Here is a 24144-nt window from a genome sequence, read left to right on the forward strand (position 1 = left end):
TCACCTAAGGAAAGCCACCATGTGGCGGTTAAGCAAATCTTTTGATATTTGGCTCCTACCCCAAACTTTGGCTTATGGTACCCTAGAGGAACAAACTTCAATCTTGTGGGCTTTTTGGATTCGGATTGGGTGGGAGACAAAGTGGATAGGAAGTCAACTTCCGGAGGGTGCCAATTTCTTGGTTGCTCTTTGGTGAGTTGGTCTTCTAAGAAGCAAAGTTGTATGTCTCTCTCCTCCACCGAAGCCGAGTATGTGGCTGCCGGTGGTTGTTGTGCTCAACTTCTATGGATGTGGCAAACTTTAAAGGATTATGGTGTCATTTGTGACAAAGTGCCTCTTTGGTGTGACAATGAAAGTGCCATCAAGATTTCTCTCAACCCGGTGCAACACTTCAAGATGAAGCATATTGAGATTCGGTATCACTTCATCCAGGATCACATTAGGCGAGGCGAGATTGAGCTTCACTATGTCAACCCTCATGATAACCTTGCAGATATTTTCAGGAAGCCTTTGGATGAAGCAAGATTTCGTGAGTTAAGGCATGAGCTAAATATCATCGATTTGAGCAATGTGACTTGAACCTTTGCACAACCCACCACACTCATCTTGATGTCTTGTTTAGGTGTAGGCATGGACATAGGGGGAGTGTTGTTCTCTCAATGAACTCTCCCTCCCCCCATTATGCATAAATTGATAACTATTTCACATTCGCCATTCTTAATGGTACTTGTGCTTCAAAGATGAGTTTTGGTCATATGGGCCCAAGGATAATTCTTCGCAGTGCCATACCAATTGACTCAAACATAGGTGGCTCCGACCACCGCCCTTTCTTCATGAGAGGTTTGGGTTCGTTGTTTGGTCCTTGTTCTCTCTTTGCTTTCTTTTGGACCTTGTTCGTGGTTAACTTGCTTCTTTTGTGGTCTCTCTTGTGTGTCTGTTTGCTTGGAGGTTGTATTGCAAAGGCCTGTCATTTCTTTTTGATGAAACTTGCACTTTCTTGGGTTTACGGTACTACTATGGCACACCAAGGTACTACAGTGGAGGTGGGTGGCTCCTGTGCTTGCACAGCTGCGACCACAACACGGTAATACCGCTTCCATCGCGGCAGTAATTTTTTACTGCCGCTGGTAGAGCAGTACTACCACCCAAAGTGCGGTACTACCGCCTGGGCGGTACTACCGCGATGATCCGCGGTACTACCACGCTGTCGAGACCGACTGGGGGTTAAGCGCGGGCACGGGGAGTTCCAACTCCCCCATACCCATTCATCTCTTCCCCTTCACATCGTCTCTCTCTCCTGCCCAAGAACGGCGCCGGAGGACCTCGCCGGATCTCCGTCTCTGGCCACTCTCCTCTCTTTTCAACCGGTGGGATCGATCCCCACCTCGCCCTCTTGCCATGGACCCCGGTATCTCCCCTTGTCCCTTTCTCTTTGCCTCTTTATTTTGCTTCTAGGTTTTGGGAGATGCATGAGTAGGTCTTGTGATTTTTGGTTAAATCTTTGTAAGAGGAGATTGTTGGAGAGTGCTAGTGTAGTAGATATGATATTTGGTGTGATGCAACAACATAGTTTTGATCAACGGTAGTACCGATTTACCCTCACGGATGTTCTCAAATTCGTTCGTGCGAGATCCGTCCCGTGCGGTACTACCGCTCCTCCTAGAGTGGTACTACCGCCGGTTCGTGCGAGATCCGCCCCGTGCGGTACTACCTCTGCTGGAGCGGTACTACCGCCCGGAGCGCGGAAGTAAAATTTACTTCCGCTCTAAGCGCGGTACTACCGTGCCGACCCTGCGCAGTACTACCTCGGCTAGAGTAGATGAAATTTTTTACTTCCGCGTCCTTTTACAGTACTACCTTTGACTTAAAAATTGCTTTGTTTTGTCACACCCAATTTCATTTCTATTTTGTTTTATTCTTGGCTTGGTCTTTGCAATAATCCTTCTCGCTTTTCTCGTGTGTTTGCGTTGTGTGTCATAGGTGGTGGCTCTGGTTCCGGTGCTAGGCGCTCGAACCCCAGCTGTGATACGAGCTCAAAGCGCCTTCGCAACCAAGAAGCTCCTAAGGGGTCCAATGCCCCGCAACGCCACATCAAGACCACAACCACCAAGATGAAGGAGCCAGTTGTCGGCTTGGATGAAATGCCTCAAGCAGAGTTTCTGATTCAAAGGAAGCTCAACCCCTACATCAAGCTTAGGGAACTCATAAGGGGCAATGACTTGTTTTGGACCCAGCAACAAAATGTCATCTTCCTAGATGTGATCAAGGCCAAGCAGAACATCTACGTACCGGTTCAATGGATTGGCATGGTCCATTTGAGGAAGAACCAGTCATATTTTGGTGAGCCTCTGGACCTGGTGGAGCAATTTGGTATTGAGGGGGTCATCACATTCCACCTTGACTATGACCCGAAGATTGTGGCTCAGTTCTTTGCTTTTGTCCACTTTCACACGGATGAGAAGCGGACCATGACTTGGATGAAAAATGGAAAGAGGATGACTGCTGAGTGGAAGGAGTTCATGGATATGTTGCGCGTTCATGATGAGGGGCTAGATGTGCCCATTGGTATCCACCCGCATGCCAACCCAGAGTCTGCTTCCAAGAACAAGCTTCAACCCTACCTTGTCGAGAAGACTCTACTCAATGGCAAGAAGTCTTATGTGTTGAACCCGTTCCTCGACATCATGCACCGGATCTTCCGCGACTCTCTTTTTCCTCGCATAGGTGACAAGGACAAGGTGCATTCCTATCTTGTGGACATGATGCTTATTTGTGAGGAAGCACGTCTTCAACAACCTAGACCACTCGATGTCTCTCATATCATGTGGTGTGAGCTTCAGTTTGTTGTGTTCAATCGCAAGGTGCCCATCTATGGACCTTATTTGCACCTCTTGATTTCCAAGACTTGGGAGAAACTCTTTCCGGGTGAAGATTTTCATGCTCCCAACTGGATTCGCCATGAGCCCATTAAGCTATGCCAAAAGAACAAGTGGGCTAACACCACTACCCGGGCTGAGGCAGAAGCTGCCCGCATGGATGTTGATGATGATGAGATTGAGGAGGAGGAGGCAGAGGACAGTTCTGAGGGGTATGCACCTCCCTCTGCTAAGCCATCTTGGGCTAAGAAACTCAAGGCCAAGGTGAAGGATCTGTTCTGCATGCAGGCCAAGGGGCAGTACCAGACTCACGTTGCTCAGAAGGAGATTCGCCAGCGTGACAAGCGGATTTTGAGGAAGCTTGGCGAGCACGTCTCGAGCGGGGCGGAGAAGAACATCACTCCCGAGGCTGCCTGGATGATGAAGCAAGGCTATCAGTGGGCTGAGTCAGATGAGGAGTCCATTCCTGCTGCTGAGACAGATGAGGAGATTGTTGGGTGATCACTTCAGTGGGAGATACCACCCGTGTCTTAGGTGTCCTCTCTGCCTTTTTGGTGTCTCGATGCCAAAGGGGGAGAGAGTATAGGATTTGCGAGTATTTGTCTCCTTGCTTTCGTTTCGTTGAACCTTCGTTGCTTTGGTTTGTGTTTTTTGCGTGTGAGACCAGGAGACTTATTCTATCATATGGTGTGAGACATATGCCTTCTATCCTATCCTTTTATTGTCTAGTATGTCTAGTAGCTTGTGAGCTTATTTTGTCTTGTGCCCTATACATCATGCTCACTTACTATGCCTTTCTTCCATGCTTAGTGTCACTTATATTGTTGCAAGGATTGCCTTGTCTATAAAATATAGGGGGAGTGTTGATCCTATTGTGTGTGTTGTGCAGTCCAAAGCATATCTATAGAATGCACACATCTAGGGGGAGCCTGTCTATATTTTATAGATTTTGGGTTTGCTTATGTTCATTTTTATATCTCCATGTGCAAATCCCGTATTGTCATCAATCTACCAAAAGGGGGAGATTGTAAGGGCATATTTCTCCCTATGTGGTTTTGGTGATTGATGACAGTGCATTTGCGGTCTAATCGTGTGCATTGAGCATTTCAGATATCTCATGCCTAGGCACAAGACGATTCGATGCCCCTCGGAGCCTGTCGAAGACGGCGGTTCTCTACGTTTCTTTTCAGTGGATTTGAATTGTAGGAAAGCCGTACTATTAAGAGGGGGTCCGCTTCGGAAAGGTTAGGGTGGAATCAACACATACACATATGTTCCTTTGCACCACCTTTCCTTCGCTTCGATGGAGCACCTTCCGTTTATCCATGTCTCTACGATATGAAGGCTGCCAAATGCTAAAGAATATGTGGCGTGCGGTAGTACTGCTCAAGGGAGCAGTAGTACTGCAGGGGCGTGCGGTAGTACCTCCTGGCGAGCGGTAGTACCACTGCCTCCAGCCGTGACGCTGAAGCATGCTGAAGTAGGCGCAGATGTAATTTTTTACTTCCGCTCCTACGCGATAGTACCGCTCCCTGTGAGCGGTAGTTTGTGCCGGATTTTTGCACGACTCCAAACTCAGCGGAAGTACTTACGGAAGTAATTTATTTATTCCGTGCACTTCCAGCGGCACGGTAGCACCGTAGGGGCGTGCGGTAGTACCGCTCCGGCGGTTCTACCGCTCGTTGCCCTGTGCAACAGGCCCTCGTCTGGTATCTACCGCGCAAGCGGTAGTACCGCTCCGCGCGGGCTGAGTAAGGGGATAATGGTTGGATCTTTTCCCCCACTATATAAAGGGGGTCTTCTTCCCCAAGAAGACCACCTCTCCCCTCCCCAAGCTCCATTGTTGCTCAAAGCTCCATTTTCGCCCGATCTCTCTCCCTAGCCAATCAAACTCGTTGATTTTCTAGACATTAGTTGAGAAGGCCTCGATGTACACTTCCACCAAGAGAAATTTGATTCCCCCCACTAATCCCTTGCGGATCTTGTTACTCTTGGGTGTTTGAGCACCCTAGACGGCTGAGGTCACCGCGGAGCCATATTTCATTGTGGTGAAGCTTTGTGGTGTTGTTGGGAGCCTCCAATTAAGTTGTGGAGATAGCCCCAACCTTGTTTGTAAAGGTTCGGTCGCCGCCTTCAAGGGCATCAATAGTGTAATCACGACATCTCGCATTGTGTGAGGGCGTGAGGGGAATACGGTGGCCCTAGTGGCTTCTTGGGGAGCATTGTGCCTTCACACTGCTCCAACGGAGACGTACTTCCTTTCAAAGGGAAGGAACTTCGGTAACACATCCTCGTCTCCACCGGCTCCACTCTTGATTATCTCTTACCTTTACTTGTGCAAGCTTATATTGTGTTGTATCCCTTGCTTGCTTGTGTGCTTGTTGTTGTTGCATCATATAGGTTGCTCACCTAGTTGCATATATAGACAACCTATTTTGATATTAAGTTTAATTTGGTAAAGAAAAGCTAAAAATTGTTAGTTGCCTATTCACCCCCCTCTAGTCAACCATATCGATCCTTTGAACCGTTCCTAGCACCGTGCAACAAGGGTTGTAGCTCGCGCCCCCCATGGTTGCAGCATTGGGTTGTGTCGCCCCCACTGCCCCTCGCCGTCAACGCTCAGCGCACCGGTGCCCATTCGCCGCCCCTCGTCGTCGTCTCTTGGGTCATCGTTACGGCACATAACCTTCGCATCAAAACAAAAACGCCGGATGTAGCTTTTGATGGTGTTGGTTGCAGCCCACCGCGACGGCACCCGTCGTTGTTTCAGCACCACTTCGTCGGTTGAAGCAAAAACACTGGTTCCACCTTCCGTCGATAACAGTTCCAGCATCTACATCACATGGTTGTAGCTCTACTACTAGTTGGTTCCAGCAAAAATCAGAGGATTGTGAGTCGTCGCCTCCGCCCGCCCTTGCTGCAAAAAAACCAACTGTTCTAGCACCCCCATTACCCGGTTGTAGCAAATCGTCAACGATGGTGTCTTTGTTGCAGCTCCGGTGAGCACGGTTGTAGCATCTGCGAGCATGGTTGTAGCAAAAATCATTGACGACGGCGTCGCCGGTTGCAGCTGGGAGTTCAGAGGTAGGGGATTGGGAGTAGAGAGAAACGAGTGACAGCGAGTGGTTGCGCTGCATTACGGGGATAAGACGAAGAAGTGCATGAAGGCACACGTGTGTTAGCGAGCGAGGCGTCCGGCGCAACGTTCGGCCGGCGCGCCAGATACAAGCGTTTACCAATAGCTTTTGTTCTTTTTTGCTTATATATATACTGAACCTTGTATCGTTTATTTTTCAAAAAATAAAATAAAAGATACAGTCCAGCTGTTTCCCTGGGGGGGGCGGGGGGGGGGATCCTGAATAACGCGCACCGTGTAGGCGTGTGAACACAGAGCACGGGCGAAGGCACGGCAGAGACGGAATCCAGGCCGTCGATCGAAGCATCGAAGGCTCGCCGAAACGGGCAAGGAAACCGCAATAAAATCGCCTCCCGTCCCCAACGGTCGTCTCTCAGCAGTCCGCAGCCCCAATCCCAAACCCTCACAGGTTCAAAAATCGAATCCGCCGCTGCCCAAATCTCACATTCCTCTCTCTCCGTCTCTCGTCTCCTCCCCCAATCTCGTCTCCGCCCTCCGCCCTCCGCCCCCGAACGCCCCGATTCACCGACCCGAAGATCCCCGCCCCTCCCGCTCCGCTCCGGCCCCAGATCGCGGCGATGGGAGCGGATCCGGACGCCTCCTGCCCCTCGCCGGCGGCGGCGTCTCCGTCACGGCAGCCACGACAAGGTACGCGACGCGCGGGTCTGGGGTTCCGTCGTGGGGAGATACCGAGGTGTTGAGTTTCTCTTGGTTGTCTCACGGCGAGGGTTTTCTTTTTGGCAGGCGAGGAAGAGCTCCGCGCCGTGGAGCCCGTGGACCACCGGAGCCCGCACCGCCACGCGGATTCGAGCCCTGCGCCGCCGCCGCCGCCGCCCGCGTCCGCCGCGCCGGTGCCGCAGCACCCCGAAGGTACGGTCCTTGGTCCTGTTTGCAAGCAATTGAGCGCTAGGGTTTGTTGGTATCCGTTTCACGGTGCGGGATTTGTCCCCAGTGTCAGGCGAGGACGCGGTGCTGGCCAGCGAGGAGGCGGTGGAGGAACAGCCCGCCCTTGAGGAGGGGGTGGTGGAGGCGGAGGCCGCTGTTGCAGGAGGAGAAGGCGAGGCTCTCCGCAGCTTCTTGGAGGTGGGAAATTTTGGGTTCTTGCGCTCAGATCTCGTGAATTTCTTAGCTCCTAACATTTTTTAACTCCTGAGAGTTTTCTCCATTATATCTGCCCATTGTGTTCTATGCCAATGATTTCTAGATATCTTCCTGCAGGAATTCGGGGATCAAGCAGATGACTGCATTATCCCATCTCCGCGCCTGAAGGGGATCGCAACTCCTGACTGCCCTGCTGCCCTCCAATTCCTAGGTACACAGCCAAGCATAATACGCACCTTGCTTACGGATGGATGGTAAAACTTATTTGCTTAATTGCTTGCAGATCATTGACATTTGATCTTGTTTATTGTACCTGTAGGGGCGAGGTACAATAGCCTGATGGAGAAGCACAACAGCCTGATGGAGAAGTACGAGCAGCAGGTGGCTAAGTGTGCCGAGGAGTGTGCACCAAGGTTTGATGGCTTGAAGAACAAGTACACGGTGGAGTGTGCAGAGCGGCGTCGTTTGTACAATGAGCTCATCGAGCTGAGGGGAAACATCAGGGTATTCTGCCGATGCCGCCCTCTAAGTTCCGATGAGATCTCCCGTGGCTGCTCATCAGTGGTTGAGGTTGATCCGTCCCAGGAGATGGACCTTCAGTTTATTCCCACGGAAAAAGAGAGGAAGACCTTTAAATTTGACCATGTTTTTGGACCGGCTGATGATCAAGGTATTAACTGTCCTTACTCTGCTTGACATATACCCTAACCTTTGTTTCAGATTCATAGTTTTGTGGTATGAAATGGAGGTTAATCGCATATCCCAGGCAATATGTTGTAGTAATAATTTGATTGAACTAATTGCATATGCATTGCTTCTCCGAATCTATTTTATGCACAGAGGGACTACATGATTGTATAGTTGAAGGATGTTGAATCTAATGGGTTTTATTCTAATTGTTTCCTTCAGAGGCTGTATTTGCTGAGAGCCTGCCAGTGGTGAGGTCAGTGATGGATGGTTTCAATGTATGCATCTTTGCATATGGGCAAACCGGAACAGGGAAAACCTTCACTATGGAAGGTGTTCCAGAGAATAGGGGTGTTAATTACAGGGCTCTTGAAGAACTGTTCAGGATCTCGGAGGAGAGAAGCTCATCTATCTCATACTCATTTGGTGTGAGTATCTTGGAAGTCTATAATGAAAAAATCAGGGACCTTCTTGATGACAACTCTGAACAAACATCAAAAAGGTACATCTCCTTTCTTATCATTTATCCTGACTCTGTAGTAAGGAATGGAGCTTAATATCATGTTGCATCTGAAGGTTGGACATAAAGCAAAGTGCTGATGGGGCACAAGAGGTGCCTGGCTTGGTTGAAGCTCCAATTTCTACAATAGATGGTGTGTGGGAGAAACTGAAAGCTGGCGCTAGAAATAGATCTGTTGGATCAACCAGTGTCAATGAACTGAGCAGTCGCTCCCATAGGTATCGCTTCTACAGTTGTATGACACTCGTTCTAATTAATTCAACTCATGATTGACTGTTAACAACTACTCCTAGATTCAAATTAGTATACTTGACATATTAATGACATTATTTCAGCAACGGGATAATGATATCTGGACTTCTGTTGTACTTGCAGCTTGGTTAGGGTCACCGTTACGAGTGAGCATTTGGTGACTGGGGAAAGGAGCAGAAGCCACATGTGGTTGGTTGACCTTGCTGGAAGTGAGCGCTTGGCTAAAACTGAAGTAGAAGGAGAGAGGCTGAAGGAGGCAAAGTTCATCAACAAGTCACTCTCTGCACTGGGTGATGTTATTGCTGCCCTTGCCTCCAAGAATGCCCACATCCCATATCGGTCAGTCTTATTTATTATCCACATGCTTCAACATCTGCCTTGCTCAGTTACTAAAAGAAGCATACCTCAGCTGAGTCTTACCACTACTCTTTGCTGTCAAATGTAGGAACTCCAAGCTAACTCATCTGCTCCAAAGCTCGTTAGGTAAGTGACTTTCTAAAAGAGTTATGCAAGTGCACTGATTTCTAGCTAAATGGTTATGATTATGTCTCGTTTTATTGAACTTGCTTATATGCACTGGAATGTCCAAAGACAAAAATGAAGAGATAAAGAGTGTTCACCTTGCATTAACTGTTGCAGGTGGAGATTGCAAGACACTCATGTTTGTGCAGATAAGTCCAAGCTCTACAGATTCAGGAGAAACTTTATGCTCGCTAAATTTTGCTAGTAGAGTTCGAGCTATTGAACATGGCCCTGCTCGTAAACAAGTGGATCCAGCTGAAAACTTCAAGATCAAGCAGATGGTACTTTATTTCTGACCTTATTGAATAATTATAACATGATTCAGCTATTGTATTAAGTGGAAATTGTTCCAGGCCGAAAAGCTCTGCCATGAGGAAAAGGAAAATGCGAAGTTGAACGAAAGCTTGCAACTGATGCAACTCAAGTATGCTTCTCGTGAGAATGTCTTCAGAACTCTTCAAGATAAGGTATGTGGTGCCAACCATAATTGCCAACTGACAGACTATAAACCAATTCATATATGGAACTAAGTTTTTAACATATATGAATGTTGTGCAACAGATAAGGGAGACTGAGCAAGCCTGCAGAACTCATCAGCAGCGGGTAAGTAAGAGATTCAGTTCTGCTTGTTTGAGCAAGCCTGCAGAACTCATCAGCATGTATTTTCCTATGCTGGTCTGTGTTTATGACAGTTCTATTTGTACAGGCTAGAGAGCTGGAGAATGAATTAGCTAATGAGAAGAAGGCTGCAAGGGATACGGGTAAATCCGTGAAGCCATCATTTGCAGCTCCTGTGAGGCAGAGACCACCACTTGCTCCTATGAGGCAGAGACCACCAAGCAACAACATGCCACAACCTTCAGGCCCTTCCAGACTGAGGTTTGCTGGTAAGGGATCTTCAGTTCAGAACAAAGAGAACATCCCTACGGCGAACAAAACCGTTGTGGACAAGACTGCTGGCAAAGCACGGCGGGTATCTTTGGTTCCCATGATGCGGCAGATCCCTCTCCAGCCCAAGAGGCGATCCTCGATCGCGATCCTACCAAGCGAGAGAGAGCGGATGTCCATATTTCCCGAGAAGAAGGCAATGTCACGACTGTCCCATGTCCAAATGTCAAGAACAGCAAGACCACAGGCTTTTAACTCAATTCCAGAAACACCACAAGCAGCAGTCGATGCAACTCCAGATGTCAGAGGAAAGTTTAGAATGGAGTTTGGCAGCAGCAGCAGGTTCTCAAGCCCTCCAACGCTGTCCATGCGGAAGTCAAGGAACAATATCTCGTCTCCGCAGCAGAGGTTGAGGATGCAGTCAGGCTCTGGAAATGCCAGCAAGCTATGCTTCAGTATCCAGAAGAGAGTAGCTCTTGGTTCACCTGCTCCAGCAAGAACGACTTCCATGACGTCTGGTACTGGCATCTTTGATCCAGCTCTGCGCGAGCAGATAATGGCAGGGAGATTCGGCAATGCGCAGAGGGTGTTCAACGGCAAGAGGAGAATGTCCGTCCTCTAAGGTGAAGAAGATCGGTTCGGAATGTTGAGACAGCGGTGCGGAACCGGGATGCTGAAGGAATGTGGTGGTACTTTTGCTTCCTCGGAGAAGACCAACCATGGCTGGGGCTGGGAACTTGTGTTGATAAGAGAACTTGTAACTTGTGTTAGGGTTCTCTTGGCGATGATAAATGTCTACTTTTAGGGCTGTGTATAATTATACCCTGACGGGTTGGTTGGTTGGATTAGCCTTTGGCATCAGTCTGGATGCTCTTTCCCCCCTAGAAGCTGCTTGCCTATTATGCTACTTACTGATAAGAAAACTAGGTTCCAGTTATTCATATCATTTGTTTGGAATGATATATATATATGTTACATGCCTCAATTATTCTGACTTGAATTTGCTTGTCTGTTGCCTGTTGGTTCTGATTCCTTGCTAAGTAAATTGTAAGTAAATTGTGTTTCCATGCTACTACTGGTTGCAGCAATCCAGTAGCCAATTTGTTAGTTCTTGGTTCACCTGCCGACAGGATATTTGCCAGTGAAAATCATCACAGATCCTGTTATGTGGCTCGATAGAATCAGATGATGCACATGTAAAGAACACAAGCCATCAATAGGTCTTCGAAAGCCGGATTCATCTGCCGACAGGATACTTGCACCTATCAGTTAAACCAGGACCGAATACTGTTTCCCAACTCGGTGGTGCAAATTTAAACAGATGAACGGACTGGTTTACAAGAATTAACTGTTGTAGAAGTAAAATAATTTATGTAATCTGAACGCACGAACATTCAGATTTAAAAGAATAATCAGTAATCAGCAAAAATTGTAGGCCCTACATAGCTTGCTCTAGCAAAACTCATGGGCGCTACCGCTATAGCTCAAATCTTTTCATCCATTGACACAATGAACCTGAACCGGCAGTCTCTGGTGAACGCGCTGCATGTTTCTCCAGCTGCAAGCAGCAGCTCCCAAATGACTCCAGGTTCACTTTCAGCCTGAAGTCCAGATTAAACAGCAAATCCAACTCAGGCCGATTCATCTCGCATGCACTGATTCCTCCCACCCTATGCATGTTAGAATGCACTGTTGAAAAACCTGCAACACATGTATTACTGGGAAACCTGTGCATGTTTGTGATATAAAGATAATACAATTGCAGTTGCTGTGGCAGTGGGTACTTACGCATCATCAATGAATTTGGCAGCAACACCACACCTGTAATTAGCAAGCGATGAACACTAAAGAGCATCATGTGCACATTTGCTTGCTAGCTATCTCTCCATGTAGACAAGTGCCAACACAAAGCAAGATGGCCCGCACTCGGCGTACTTGAAAATGCGTTCTGCATAGAGCTGTATACCTGACATTAGAACCTAGTACTTTTTTATTTTTCTGAATGGACCTGCCAAGATACGTTGCAAGAAGCGACAGCACCTGTGGAAACTTGGTATGTCCTTTCTTTGATTGTGATACTGTCAAACCACATGCCAGGTAGCTCTCCAAATGCTTAGATGACCCCATAGGTGCTTGGCAGCAGTTGCCTGCCCTGCTCGTAACTGGACGCCGTCCACATGCGCTTCTGGCCCGTGGTGGCATCGACGAGGGCATGCAAGTGCTATTATACATCAGTCTATCAGATCACACTAAGTAACCGCCCGATGGCAAAATCCTATACGGTTCTAACAAGAGACCACCACCAACCTGCGTACAAGATCTGTAGCAAAAAGATTTCAAGTAAATTAATCAGTCAGTAAGACAACATGGCGTCAAGTAAATTAATCAATCTGTAAGACAAGATACTATACGCATCAACATACATAAACACGAAGTAAAACCTGATCACTGTTCTTTGCCAACATACTGGATCATCAGATTTCTGCACCCTCTCGGGATAATGGTCTTTTCTTGGTGCTCATAGTGCTTGCCTGCTTAACAATATGTAGCTTAAGCTGCCTTACTGTCAAGTCAAGGTAACCGCATGACCATTGTGAGACGGTCCTAGCTGAATAATTACGTTAGTTGCACAGCTCACAGAGTGCAATCCAAGAACTGCTGAAGGCAATCAAATCCCTTTCTCTTCTTGGGATCTTGTGTATGAATTATATCAACACAACCAGGAGCATGAATGCGATCCATCATGGAGATCTCATCCATCATGTCCCAGAACAATAGGTCTAAAACTGCATACGTAGCTTCGCTTCCTTGATGCAGTATTTGTTCAGATGTAAACACATGGATTTCATTCTTGATGCAGAGCCAGCTACATTCCCCAACCTTCTTTGCACCTAAAGCTTCCATTGACCTCCACATCCTGGCCATGCTTTCCCACTTACATCTTGCACCATACGTTCGAGCCAGAACAGTGTACGGCAGTGACGACTGAGGCTTCAGTTTCAACATATTCTCTGCGATTGACTCTGCCATGGCGAAATCTCCTTGAATCATGCAAGCCTCGAGAATATTGAGGAGGGCAGCAGTATTGCACTTCTGCAACTTGTTCTGGACTAGATCTTCTGCCTCTCTAAACAACCCTGCACGGCTTAACATGTCAGCCACACATGCATAGTGCTCCAGGCCAGGGACGACATGGTACTTGGCTTTAAACAGGGAAATTATATCCATTGCTTCATTAACCAGACCTCCCAAGCTACAAGCAGATAAAGCTCCGAAAAGAGTAATTCTATCTGGCTTGACGCCACAGTCCAGCATCCACCAAAACACTCCAAGAGCTTCCCTACCTCCCCCATTCTGCGATAGACCGATGATCATTGTATTCCATAACACCAAATCCTTGACACAAACACTATCGGAGAGTTTCCTGGCATGCTTCAAGGAACCTAACTTACAATACATGTCAATGAGAGCAGTGGCAACAATCATATCATCCTCAAACCCACATTTATATACCAGTGCATGGATTTGGGTGCCCTGCTCCATCAGACCAAAACACGAACTCCATCTCAGCACGCTTGCAAAAGTGAACTCAGTTGGAAGAACGGCATTTCGCAGAGCAATCACAAAGAGGCCCAGAGCATGCTCCATCAAACCACTCCTGGCATAGCACGATATCATTGCGTTACATGTTTCTGAGTCCCATTTGGTTAATCCCTCGAAAAGCCTGACAGCATCAGGTAGTCTGTCAGACATGGACAATAGGCCGATCACAGCACTACAGATGATAGAATTTGACAGGAGTCCTGTTTTGACGCAAAGGGCCAAGAGCTGGTCACCCTTAGCCAAATCCTCAATATCTGTGCACGCGGTAAGCACCGTCGACACACTGCATTCGTCAACCGAAAACCCATGGCTTCTAGTCAATCGGAAACACTCAAACACCGCACTGCTCTGGCCATCATCCTTGTACACTGACATGACAGAATTCAGCGAAACCATGTCCAGTTCGTTCATATTCCAAAAGACGCGCATGGCATATTTCAAGAGGCCGACACGCCGATACATGTCGACAAGCGTGTTGCCGACGACGGCATTGTGTTGGGCAGAGCCGTGACGGACAGCAGCTGCATGAACCTGCATCCCGTGGGGAGCAGAGCAGACCGCGGACGAGACAATGGAGAAGGTGAAGGCGCTAGGCCTGACGCCTAGCTCCCTCATCCTGCGCACAAGCCGGAGCGCCTCGTCGGCGCGCCCGCTTTGAGCGTAGCCAGAGATCATGGAATTGTAGGCCACGGTGTCCCTGTGGGGCATTCCGTCGAACAGCCTCCGAGCCGCGAGGAGGTCACGGGACTTGAGCAGCGCGGCGAGGAGGATGTTGTGCGAGAAGCGGTTGGCTGCGCCGCCCGGCGCGTGGGTGAGCAGGTCAATGGCGGAAGGGGTGGCGCCGAGGCGGGAGTAAGCGGCGGCGAGGCAGTTGGCGAGGAAGGGGTGGCTGAAGAGGCGCGAGGAGCGGAGGAGGCGGGCGTGGAGCGCCGCAGCGGCGGACAGAGAAGCGGAGCGGGCAAGAAGCGCTGAGAGGGCGGCGACTGTCGGGCTGTCCCTCACCATTCGGCCGCCGTCACCCTCCGGCGCCGACAAGGAGCCTTCCTGCCCCCTGCATCCCTGCCGGCGAGGCTGCGGCCCTCGACTCCGGTTGATGCCGTGCTGGAGAAGTTGATCAGAGCTTTATGTATACTACAACCAGTAAACCAAAGTGGAAGCATCAAAGGAAGTGAATTCTTTTTTGAGTTCTAGCCGCTTTCTTTTGAATCCAAGTTCAAATTAGATTAGAAAGACCCCATTTGCTTTCTTTTTGGATAAAGAGTGAATTTATTAGCTAGCAATAGGAATACATCCAGCTTTCATAGTTGTCTTCTTTTTCTTCCGGATAGTTTTCATAGTTGTGTCCGGTAGAAAAACCCTACATACCTATCAGAATAGGGATACATTCTGTTTTCATAGTTGTGTTTTTTATTGCGGATAGTTTTCATGGTTGTATTTGATAGAAAGACCCTACGTGCCAGCGTGAAGAGAACCCCCCCCCCCCTAGGGTCTCGCAACTAGGGTTTTCCAGTCTTCAAGTGGCGACGCCGCCATGAATTCATTCTTCCGGCTCTCCGCCGTTCACAAGTCCTCCCTCCTTCTTGGGCCGATCTTGGGGACAACTCGCTTTGTCTACCCGACCTTGGTTGGACGACGGGAGTGTCTAGGGTCTAGAGGTTGTTGTCAGGCTTCTGCGGGTTTTGACAATGGTGGAATCACATTAAGGGATTGGTTCTCGAGATCAGGGGATGAATGAGGCCACCAGGTTGCTAGAGCGGCTAAACCTGTAGGATGAAGAGATTGATGATCTGGTTTGGGAAGAGGAATTGGAAGTGGATGAAATCAAGCTGAAGTGTCTCGCGTTTGGTTGTCTCTTGACAGGAAGTTTCAGTCATAGCGCTCTGTTAGCTAATATGCGGGCAACATGGAACCCAGCTCAAGCAGTAGTGTGGAGGAGAATTAATTCCAACGTATTTGCAATTCAGTTTAATTGTATAGGGAACTGGAACAAATAAATGCATTAGGGTCCATGGGAACTTCGCGGATATGTTATTATTTTATTAGAGTACGATGGCATCTCAAGTCCTGAAAAAGTTAACTTGACAAGCTTGAGACTTGGTGTCAGATACACAGATCGCGTGATCGAGTGCTGAGAAGTAAGTCTTCCCTTGAGAACTTGGCAAGTAGGATAGGTGAGGTACAAGAGGTGCAAATTACCTTACCAAATGGCTTTGTTGGTCAGGTGTTAGTAAAAGTTGACACGTTTTGTTAGTTTTACAAGGGGTGATGGTACAGAGAAGTATCGGGTGAAGTTAAAAAAGCACTCAACTTTTTGTCATGTGTGTGGAATAATGGGACATTGGCATGAGGAATGCAGAATTGGTGAACATGATCAAGCAAAATTTGAATGCCCCCATCATACTTGCTCCAATGAGAGGTAGGGAAGGAGGTTGTGGAGGGTGTGCAAATGGAGGGGGTCGTGGGGCTGATAATGTCGGAGATAGATCCGGCAGATGTCTCGGTATGGTATCCTAGCTAGGCGACTTGGCAAGATGGTAACAGGAGGCAAGGTTTACCCAGGTTTGGGCTCTAACGGGGGAGATAATTGTAACACCCCGCATGTAATCTTGCCATATTTGTAACTCCGACTCTTGCCATTTTCGGCTATGTGTTATGATATTCCCTCCGTGGTCGGGTTTTGTCTTTCGTTTTGCATTTTGTCATGTCATGCATTTCATATCATGTCATCATGTGCATTGCATTTGCATACGTGTTCGTCTCATGCATCCGAGCTTTTTCCCCGTTGTCCGTTTTGCAATCCGGCGCTCCTATCTCCTCCGGTGCACCCCTCTTGTTTTCTTTCGTGTGCGGGTGTCAAACTTTCTCGGAATGGACCGAGGCTTGTCAAGTGGCCTTAATATACCACCCGGAGACTACCGGTCAAGTTTCGTTCCATTTGAAGGTCGTTTGGTACTCCAACGGTTAACCGGGCATCCGTCAAGTCCATTTAAGTGTCCAGCAAAACCCCCCTCAAAACCAGCCCAAAACCCACCAAACTCTCTTCCATGCTCTAGGTCGTTCGATCACGATCGTGTGGGTGAAAACCGCACCTCATTTGGAGCCTCCTAGCTCCCTCTACCTATATATATGGGCATCCCGAAATACATCTGCAGTCCAACCCTAGTTCGTTTCCCCTCGCGCCGCCGGACGTGTCCGCCTCCGGCCGGAAGCGTCCACTCCGCCCGCCGCCGCCACGTGTCGCCGCCGCCTTCTCCACCGCGCCGGCCCGCGAGCCCGCCGCGGGCCCGCCGGCCCGTTCACCGCCGCCCGCGCCCCGCGCCTGCCGCCTCCACCGCGCCCGCGCCGCCGCCACCTTGCTCCCCGCCGCGGCCATCGCCGGCCGGCCCCGCCGCGGCTCGCCGCGCCCGCCGCCGCCCGTGCCGCCGCCGCCCCTCGCCGCCTCTCCCCCGCGCCCTCCGGCGCCCTCCTCCGTCGCCGGCCCGCCGCCTCCACTCCGACTCCGGCGGCCGGAGCCCCGAGCCCGAGCCCGAGCTCGAGCGAGTCCCGATCCAGATCTCAGTAGCCCCGTTAGAAAACTTTCTCGTTTCACTTTGTCTCGCTTTCTCTAGAATCTCTAAAAAAAGAATAGCTCTATCCTTTATTTAATATTTAATAATAAAATAATAAGAGACTATTAAATAAAAATGAAAATACTACTAAATTAGAACCTAATTAAGATAGTAGGACTAATCTATGCAGTATAATTAATGAGAAGTAATACTATAAAATAAAAATAAAGAACTCTATTTCGACTTTCTCGTGCCCTTATTTTTCTGTCTTGATATTTTTCCAGCATATGCCCCTGTTCGTGATGCCATAACTCCTTGCATGTAACTTCGATTCGCGCGTGTAATATGTCAAATTGTTCGTCTCGTGATGCTCTTCGTTTTGTTCAATTGCACCACGTTCATTAGAGGTCATCTTGATGCCCAAATCTCTGTTGGAAGAGGGCTAGTTGCTGTTATTCTCTGGTTCTTAGCAGAACTTGGAGATTTGTCATTTTTGTATCATTTAATCTGTGCATCTTTTGGGCATGAGCTCTACATGTGTTTTGATGTATGCCATACCATCTTTCCAGTGGTGTAGTCCATGTATTTTTGGGATCTCTGTGGTGACTAGCACAAGCATTCAAAGTAGGCTCCATAATGTTTCTGATTTCAGGGACTTAGTGATTTCTCTTAGTCCTTGTCTGCTGTTATTTTGTTGCCATGTAAACTTGAGGCTATAGAGAGATCCATGCATATTTTGGTGATATTCAGTAAGGTTGTTTTGTATCTACTGTTGTAATTGATCCATTCCTGCAATTGTTTGCAATTATGGAGTGCCATAGCATGACTCAATCTTGCTCTACTTTTGCTATAAAATATTTCTGGCAGGTTCTTAACATGATATTCACTTTTGCCAAGCTTATTGTAGTTGATCCATACATGCTATGCAATTGTTCTTGCCATGGATAGATTCATAAACATGTCATATTGCTGTATATGTGCTTGGTTTGTCATGAATTGCTCTGTAGTGAGTGCATCAAGCTCACAAAGAGGACTACATATTATTATTTCTGCCATGCTCTGTTTTCTGCCAAGTCTGAAACCTGATAACGAAACTTGCTATATTTACATGCTTGCCATCATATCTTCTGGTCCATTTTGGCTTATGGTCAGTAAGGTACTTTTGTCATGTGCATTTAGTAGAACACTGCCATGCCTTGTTTTGCTATGTTAAGTTCCTGTAGCATATTGATTTCGTGCTCTGAACATTGCTACCTGATGCTGTTTTCTGCCATGTCCAGTTTTTCACCAAGTCTGTGATCCTGTTATCTTTTGCACTTTTGCCATGCTTGTTTGAGCTTGTTATGTTGTGAACTAGCCGTAGCTCAGTGTTCATGTTTTGTCAAGCATCTCCTGTAGATTATTGCCATGTGCTTTTTTGCTATGTTGGGGTACTGTAGCATTGTTGCTTGTTGCATTTTAAGTGCTATCTTGCTGTTTATCGTAGATTAGTGTCATTCTTGTTTTGCTTGCCATTTGCAAACCGTGCATCCGATTCCGGTGATCTTTATATCGATTTCGACCGAAATCATCTCATCTTTTCAGTGGCATGCTTGGTTTGCCAAGTTACTGCCATGTTCATCATTTTTCCTTCCGGAGCACGTATATGCATCGCACATCATATCTTGCATATCATACATGTTTTGCATCATGTTGCTTGTGCATTTCTCGTTGTTGATTGTGGTTCCGTTTGTTTTTGTTCTTGTCTTAGGTAGAGCCGGGAGACGAGTTCGTGAACGAGGAACCTGTTGAGTACGCTTACGAGGATCAAGCGTTCGACAACTCTGAGAACCTTGCAGGCAAGATGACCACCCCTCGAAATCACTTCTATCTTTGCTATGCTAGTTGTTCGCTCTATTGCCATGCTCCGCTACCTATCACTTGCTATATCATGTCTCCCATTTTGCCATGTCAGCCTCTAACCATCCTTTCCTAGCAAACCGTTGATTGGCTAAGTTACCGCTTTTGCTCAGCCCCTCTTATAGCGTTGCTAGTTGCAGGTGAAGTTGAAGTTGGTTCCATGTTGGAACATGGATATGTTGGGATATCACAATATCTCTTATTTAATTAATGCATCTATATATTTTGGTGAAGGGTGGAAGGCTCGGCCTTATGCCTGGTGTTTTGTTCCACTCTTGCCGCCCTAGTTACTGATATACCAGGATTATGTTCCTTAAGTTTGCGTTCCTTACGCGGTCGGGTGATTTATGGGACCCCCTTGACAGTTCGCCTTGAATAAAACTCCTCCAGCAAGGCCCAACTTTGGTTTTACCATTTGCCGCCTAAGCCTTTTCCCCCGGGTTTTCGCGAGCCCGAGGGTCATCTTTATTTTAAACCCCCGGACCAGTGCTCCTTCGAGTGCTGGCCCAAACCGAGTGATGTCCGGCGCCCCCTAGGCAACCAGGGTCTATGCCAACCCGACGTCTGGCTCATCCGTTGTGCCCTGAGAACGAGATATGTGCAGCTCCTATCGGGATTTGTCGGCACATTCGGGGGCTTTGCTGGTCTTGTTTTACCATTGTCGAAATGTCTTGTAAACCGGGATTCCGAGACTGATCGGGTCTTTCCGGGAGAAGGTTTATCCTTCGTTGACCGTGAGAGCTTATGATGGGCTAAGTTGGGACACCCCTGCAGGGTAATATCTTTCGAAAGCCGTGCCCGCGGTTATGAGGCAGATGGGAATTTGTTAATGTCCGGTTGTAGATAACTTGTCACTTGACCCAATTAAAATACATCAACTGCGTGTGTAGCCGTGATGGTCTCTTCTCGGCGGAGTCCGGAAAGTGAACACGGTCTGAGTTATGCATGACGTAAGTAGGTGTTCAGGATCACTTCTTGGTCATTACTAGATGACGTCCGTTCCGTTGCTTCTCTTCTCGCTCTCATTTGCGCAAGTTAGCCACCATATATGCTTTTGCTGCTGCAGCTCCACCTTATTACACCTCCCTTTCCTATAAGCTTAAATAGTCTTGATCTCGCGGGTGTGAGATTGCTGAGTCCCCGTGACTCACAGATTCTTTCAAAACAGTTGCAGGTGCCGACGATGCCAGTGCAGATGATGGCGTCGATCTCAAGTGGGAGTTCGACGAGGAACGTGGTCGTTACTATGTGTCTTTTCCTGATGATCAGTAGTGGAGCCCAGTTGGGACGATCGGGGATCTAGCATTTGGGGTTATCTTATTTTCATCTGGATTTTGACCGTAGACGGTCTATATGATTGTATTTTGGATGATGTATGAATTATATTTATGTATTGTGTGAAGTGGCGATTGTAAGCTAACTCTTTATCCCATTCTTGTTCATTACATGGGATTGTGTGAAGATGACCCTTCTTGCGACAAAACCACTATGCGGTTATGCCTCTAAGTCGTGCCTCGACACGTGGGAGATATAGTCGCATCGTGGGCGTTACAATAATACCCTACGTTCTGCTTGTATATATTGTGTTGGAGTGTGTACAACGTATAGGTAACGTATCAAGGGATTGTAATGTGTTCTATGACAAGCCCTGCCCCCAGCTTATATAGCGTACCGGGGATCCTAGGGTTACAGAACTAAGTCTGTTACGTAAGTGGAGGCAGAGTCCTCCACGGCTCTGGTATCTTCGGATTATACTTCAAGTCTTTTGGAATCTTCATGTACTTCATCATGGACCGCCCCAAAGTGGCATAAGACAGAACTTGCCTAGGGGTCCGCGGCTCGGCCAATGATACGTCTCCAATGTATCTATAATTTTTTATTGTTCCATGCTGTCATATTATCATTCTTGGATGTTTTACAATCATTTTATAGCAACTTTATATCTTTTTTGGGACTAACCTATTGACATAGTGCCCAGTGCCAGTTGCTGTTCTTTGCTTATTTTTTACTTCACAGAAAATCAATACCAAACGGAGTCCAAACGTAGCGAAACTTTTTGGAGATTTTTTCTGAACCAGAGGACACCTGTTGGGCCAAAGAAGTACCAGAGGGGGCTCCGAGGGGAGCACAACCCACCAGGGCGCGCCTGGGGGCCTAGGCATGCCCAGGTGGGTTGTGCCCACCTCGGTGGCCTCGCGCACCGCCTCTTTGCTCTATAAATACCCCAATATTCCAGAAACCCTAGGGGAGTGGACGAAAATTAATTCCAGCCGCCGCAAGTTCCACAACCACCAGATCCAATCTAGACACCATCACGGAGGGGTTCATCATCCTCATTGGTGCTTCTTCGATGATGCGTGAGTAGTTCATTGTAGACCTACGGGTAGCTAGATGACTTCCTCTCTCTCTCTCTCTCTCTCTCTCGATTCTCAATCTATGGTCTCTTGGAGATCTATTCGATGTAACTCTTTTTGCGGTGTGTTTGTTGGGATCCGATGAACTTTGAGTTTATGATCAGATCTATGTTTTTATCCATGAAAGTTATTTGAGTTTCTTTGATCTCTTATATGCATGATTACTTATAGCCTCGTATTTCTTCTTCGAATCTTTGGTTTAGTTAGGCCGACTAGATCGATTTTTCTTGCCATGGGAAGATGTGCTTTGTAATGGGTTCGATCTTACGGTGCTTGATCCCAGTGACAGAAGGGGAAACGACACGTATGTATCGTTGCTATTAAGGATAACAAGATGGGGTATATTTCTACATAAATAGATCTTGTCTACATCATGTCATCGTTCTTATTGCATTACTCCGTTTCTCCATGAACTTAATACACTAGATTCATGCTGGATAGCGGTCGATGTGTGGAGTAATAGTAGTAGATGCAGGCAGGAGTCGGTCTACTAATTTTGGACGTGATGCCTATATAATGATCATTGCCTGGATATTGTCATGATTATTTGAAGTTCTATCAATTTCCCAACAATAATTTGTTTACCCACCGTATGCTATTTTTCTCGAGAAAAGCCACTAGTGAAATCTACGACCCCCGGGTCTCTTCTTTATCATATTTGCCTTCGAGATTTATTTTTATTCGCTTTTATCTTCAGATCTATATTTCCAAAAATCCAAAAATACCTTGCTGCACTTTATTTTATTTTACATTTATTCGAGATCTATTTATCCAATTTATCATATTTTTATCCATCAACTCGACAATTCCTGGCACGGTTACCCGAAAGGTATTGGCAACCCCTTTAACACGTCGGGTTGCAAGTATTTGTTCTTTGTGTGCAGGTACCATTTACGTTGTGTTGCGTGATTCTCCTACTGGTTCGATAACCTTGGTCTCATCACTGAGGGAAATACCTACTGTCATTGTGTTGCATCATCCCTTCCTCTTTGGGGAAATACCGACGTAGTTCAAGCCGCAGTCAGCAAATCAGGCGGGAACCGACACGGTGGAGATCCCTTAGCCGAGACACTCTCAATAGCACATGAACCGGCCTTCAAGATTGGATGCACCTCTGTCACTCTGAGTTGCACGTCGTCTTCGTTGACCATGCTTGAAACAGGTTCAACGAAGCGTCCCCCGAACAGTGTCTTCATGCAGCTGGCCTCCAAATGTCCAGTTGCCCCCGAGGTGACGTGAACCACCTCGATCCTAGAAATGTTGATGGAGATGGCTGACCTGCGCGCAGGAAGGATTTCCCGCGCATCCAACCACTTGGCGGGATAAGTTCCCGCATTGTGCAATCAAAAGTCATTGTGCCTAGTGCTAACGAGCCAGACCAGTGTTATCCATGGGCCCACTTGGCCACATGTTTGCTTTGACCTGACGGTCAACATGACGTGCGGGAGTGGGCTAGGGGGCCAACCAGGCCACCTCCCATCAGTAACTGACGTGCGCCTTGATACCCGATGGGATTAACAGCAGTGCCCTTGGTTCCCACACGTGATTAACACAATTGTGGGGAAGTGGGAGGGGATTTAATGCCACATGACGAGATTAACCTGCCGCCAATTCATTTTCCCTACTCCCCGTATAAGGGATGAGGCGATACGCTCTCATTCCTCTCGCCTTCGTCTTCTTCCTCGCACTCAAGCTCTCCGCAATAAGCATTGTGCTGCAATGCTTTCGCGACAAGGGTGATGTTGCAATGCTTACGCAGCAAAGATGGTGTTGCAATCCTTTTGCAACAAGGGGGTTGTTGCAAACAAGGACGCGCTTCAAATGGTTGATCTAACAGTTCGAGATCGCGTGATTCGATGGTCGGGAACCAGGCCGATTAGGTTTCCTCTCAAAACACGATCTAGTAAGGTCTGTTGGGTCGAACTCTCCTCCATCGATACAGAAAAAAGAAATAACTCTCCTCCATGGCCAGCCACCGCCATCGATCTGAGACTAGCCGCTTCCGTCCGCTCCCCGCTGCATATTCTTCATTGTTTTCACCCTCCAGACACACCCCGTCTTACTATAATCGGCGAAAGAGGATGGTATTCTGAAAAGAAAAGAGGAAAACCTAGCAATATCTAGTCTCTGAATCTCTGATCGATGGCGGCGGCTGGCCATGGACAGACGGCGGCGGCAGTCCCCTATTGCTACCTATTCCGATGCTTCTGTCGCTGGCGCCTAAACTGCTCGGACAGCATCCAGCGCTACGCCCCCGGCATGGACTATCGGCACACCCCGGACGGCGCCGATGACCGCCCACGGTGGTCGGTCCTCGTCGGCTGCACGTGCGCCGACCAGCACCTCCACAACCTCCGCCTGCACCGCTTCCGCGTGACCTCGTGGGGCCGGGTCATCGGCCACAGCAACGACCTGCTCGAGCCCTTCTTCACCGTGCACCCGGAAGACAAGGAAAACACGGTCTACGCCGAAGCCACGGCCGCGCTAGCTCCCGGAGGCCGCCGACTGGACGTCATCTGCACGCACTATCCTCCGCCCCACCTGATGCGTCCCGACGAGCTGAACATGCCGCCGAAGGCGGTAGCCATCGATCTCGTCAACAAGTCAACGTCCCAACTGGAACCCCTCCCGTTCCTGAAAGGGTCATACCACGCCGTCTCGGCCCATGGCGAGCTCTGGGCACCAGCCGTATTGACAG

General features: G+C 48.2%; 2 protein-coding genes across 4 annotated transcripts; one reads left to right on the plus strand and one right to left on the minus strand.

The window, feature by feature from the left end:
* The first annotated feature begins 6377 nt into the window (after positions 1–6377).
* Positions 6378–10982, plus strand: LOC123181930 (kinesin-like protein KIN-14J). The gene is made up of 13 exons (XM_044594339.1): positions 6378–6660; positions 6757–6882; positions 6965–7095; positions 7231–7324; positions 7433–7783; positions 8023–8302; positions 8377–8538; positions 8696–8911; positions 9018–9055; positions 9212–9375; positions 9448–9561; positions 9656–9697; positions 9801–10982. The coding sequence occupies exons 1-13, from the start codon at positions 6591–6593 to the stop codon at positions 10602–10604; spliced, it is 2592 nt and encodes an 863-aa protein (XP_044450274.1). The 5' UTR covers positions 6378–6590; the 3' UTR covers positions 10605–10982.
* A 158-nt stretch (positions 10983–11140) lies between these two features.
* Positions 11141–14758, minus strand: LOC123181931 (pentatricopeptide repeat-containing protein At1g43980, mitochondrial). Of its 3 annotated transcripts, XM_044594341.1 has the most exons (4): positions 12406–14758; positions 12023–12302; positions 11771–11940; positions 11141–11683 (listed from the first exon to the last, which is right to left on the minus strand). In XM_044594341.1, exon 1 carries the CDS (start codon positions 14588–14590, stop codon positions 12617–12619), a length of 1974 nt encoding a protein of 657 aa, XP_044450276.1. In that variant the 5' UTR covers positions 14591–14758; the 3' UTR covers positions 11141–11683; positions 11771–11940; positions 12023–12302; positions 12406–12616. The 3 variants fall into 3 exon arrangements, with proteins under 3 accessions (XP_044450276.1, XP_044450278.1, XP_044450275.1); XM_044594343.1 differs by having other exon boundaries at positions 11771–12302; positions 12424–14758; XM_044594340.1 differs by having other exon boundaries at positions 11771–12302.
* Between the last annotated feature and the right edge of the window lie 9386 nt (positions 14759–24144).

This window comes from Triticum aestivum, chromosome 1D, assembly GCF_018294505.1.
Source record: "Triticum aestivum cultivar Chinese Spring chromosome 1D, IWGSC CS RefSeq v2.1, whole genome shotgun sequence".
In the NCBI taxonomy this organism is placed as follows: Eukaryota; Viridiplantae; Streptophyta; class Magnoliopsida; order Poales; family Poaceae; genus Triticum; species Triticum aestivum.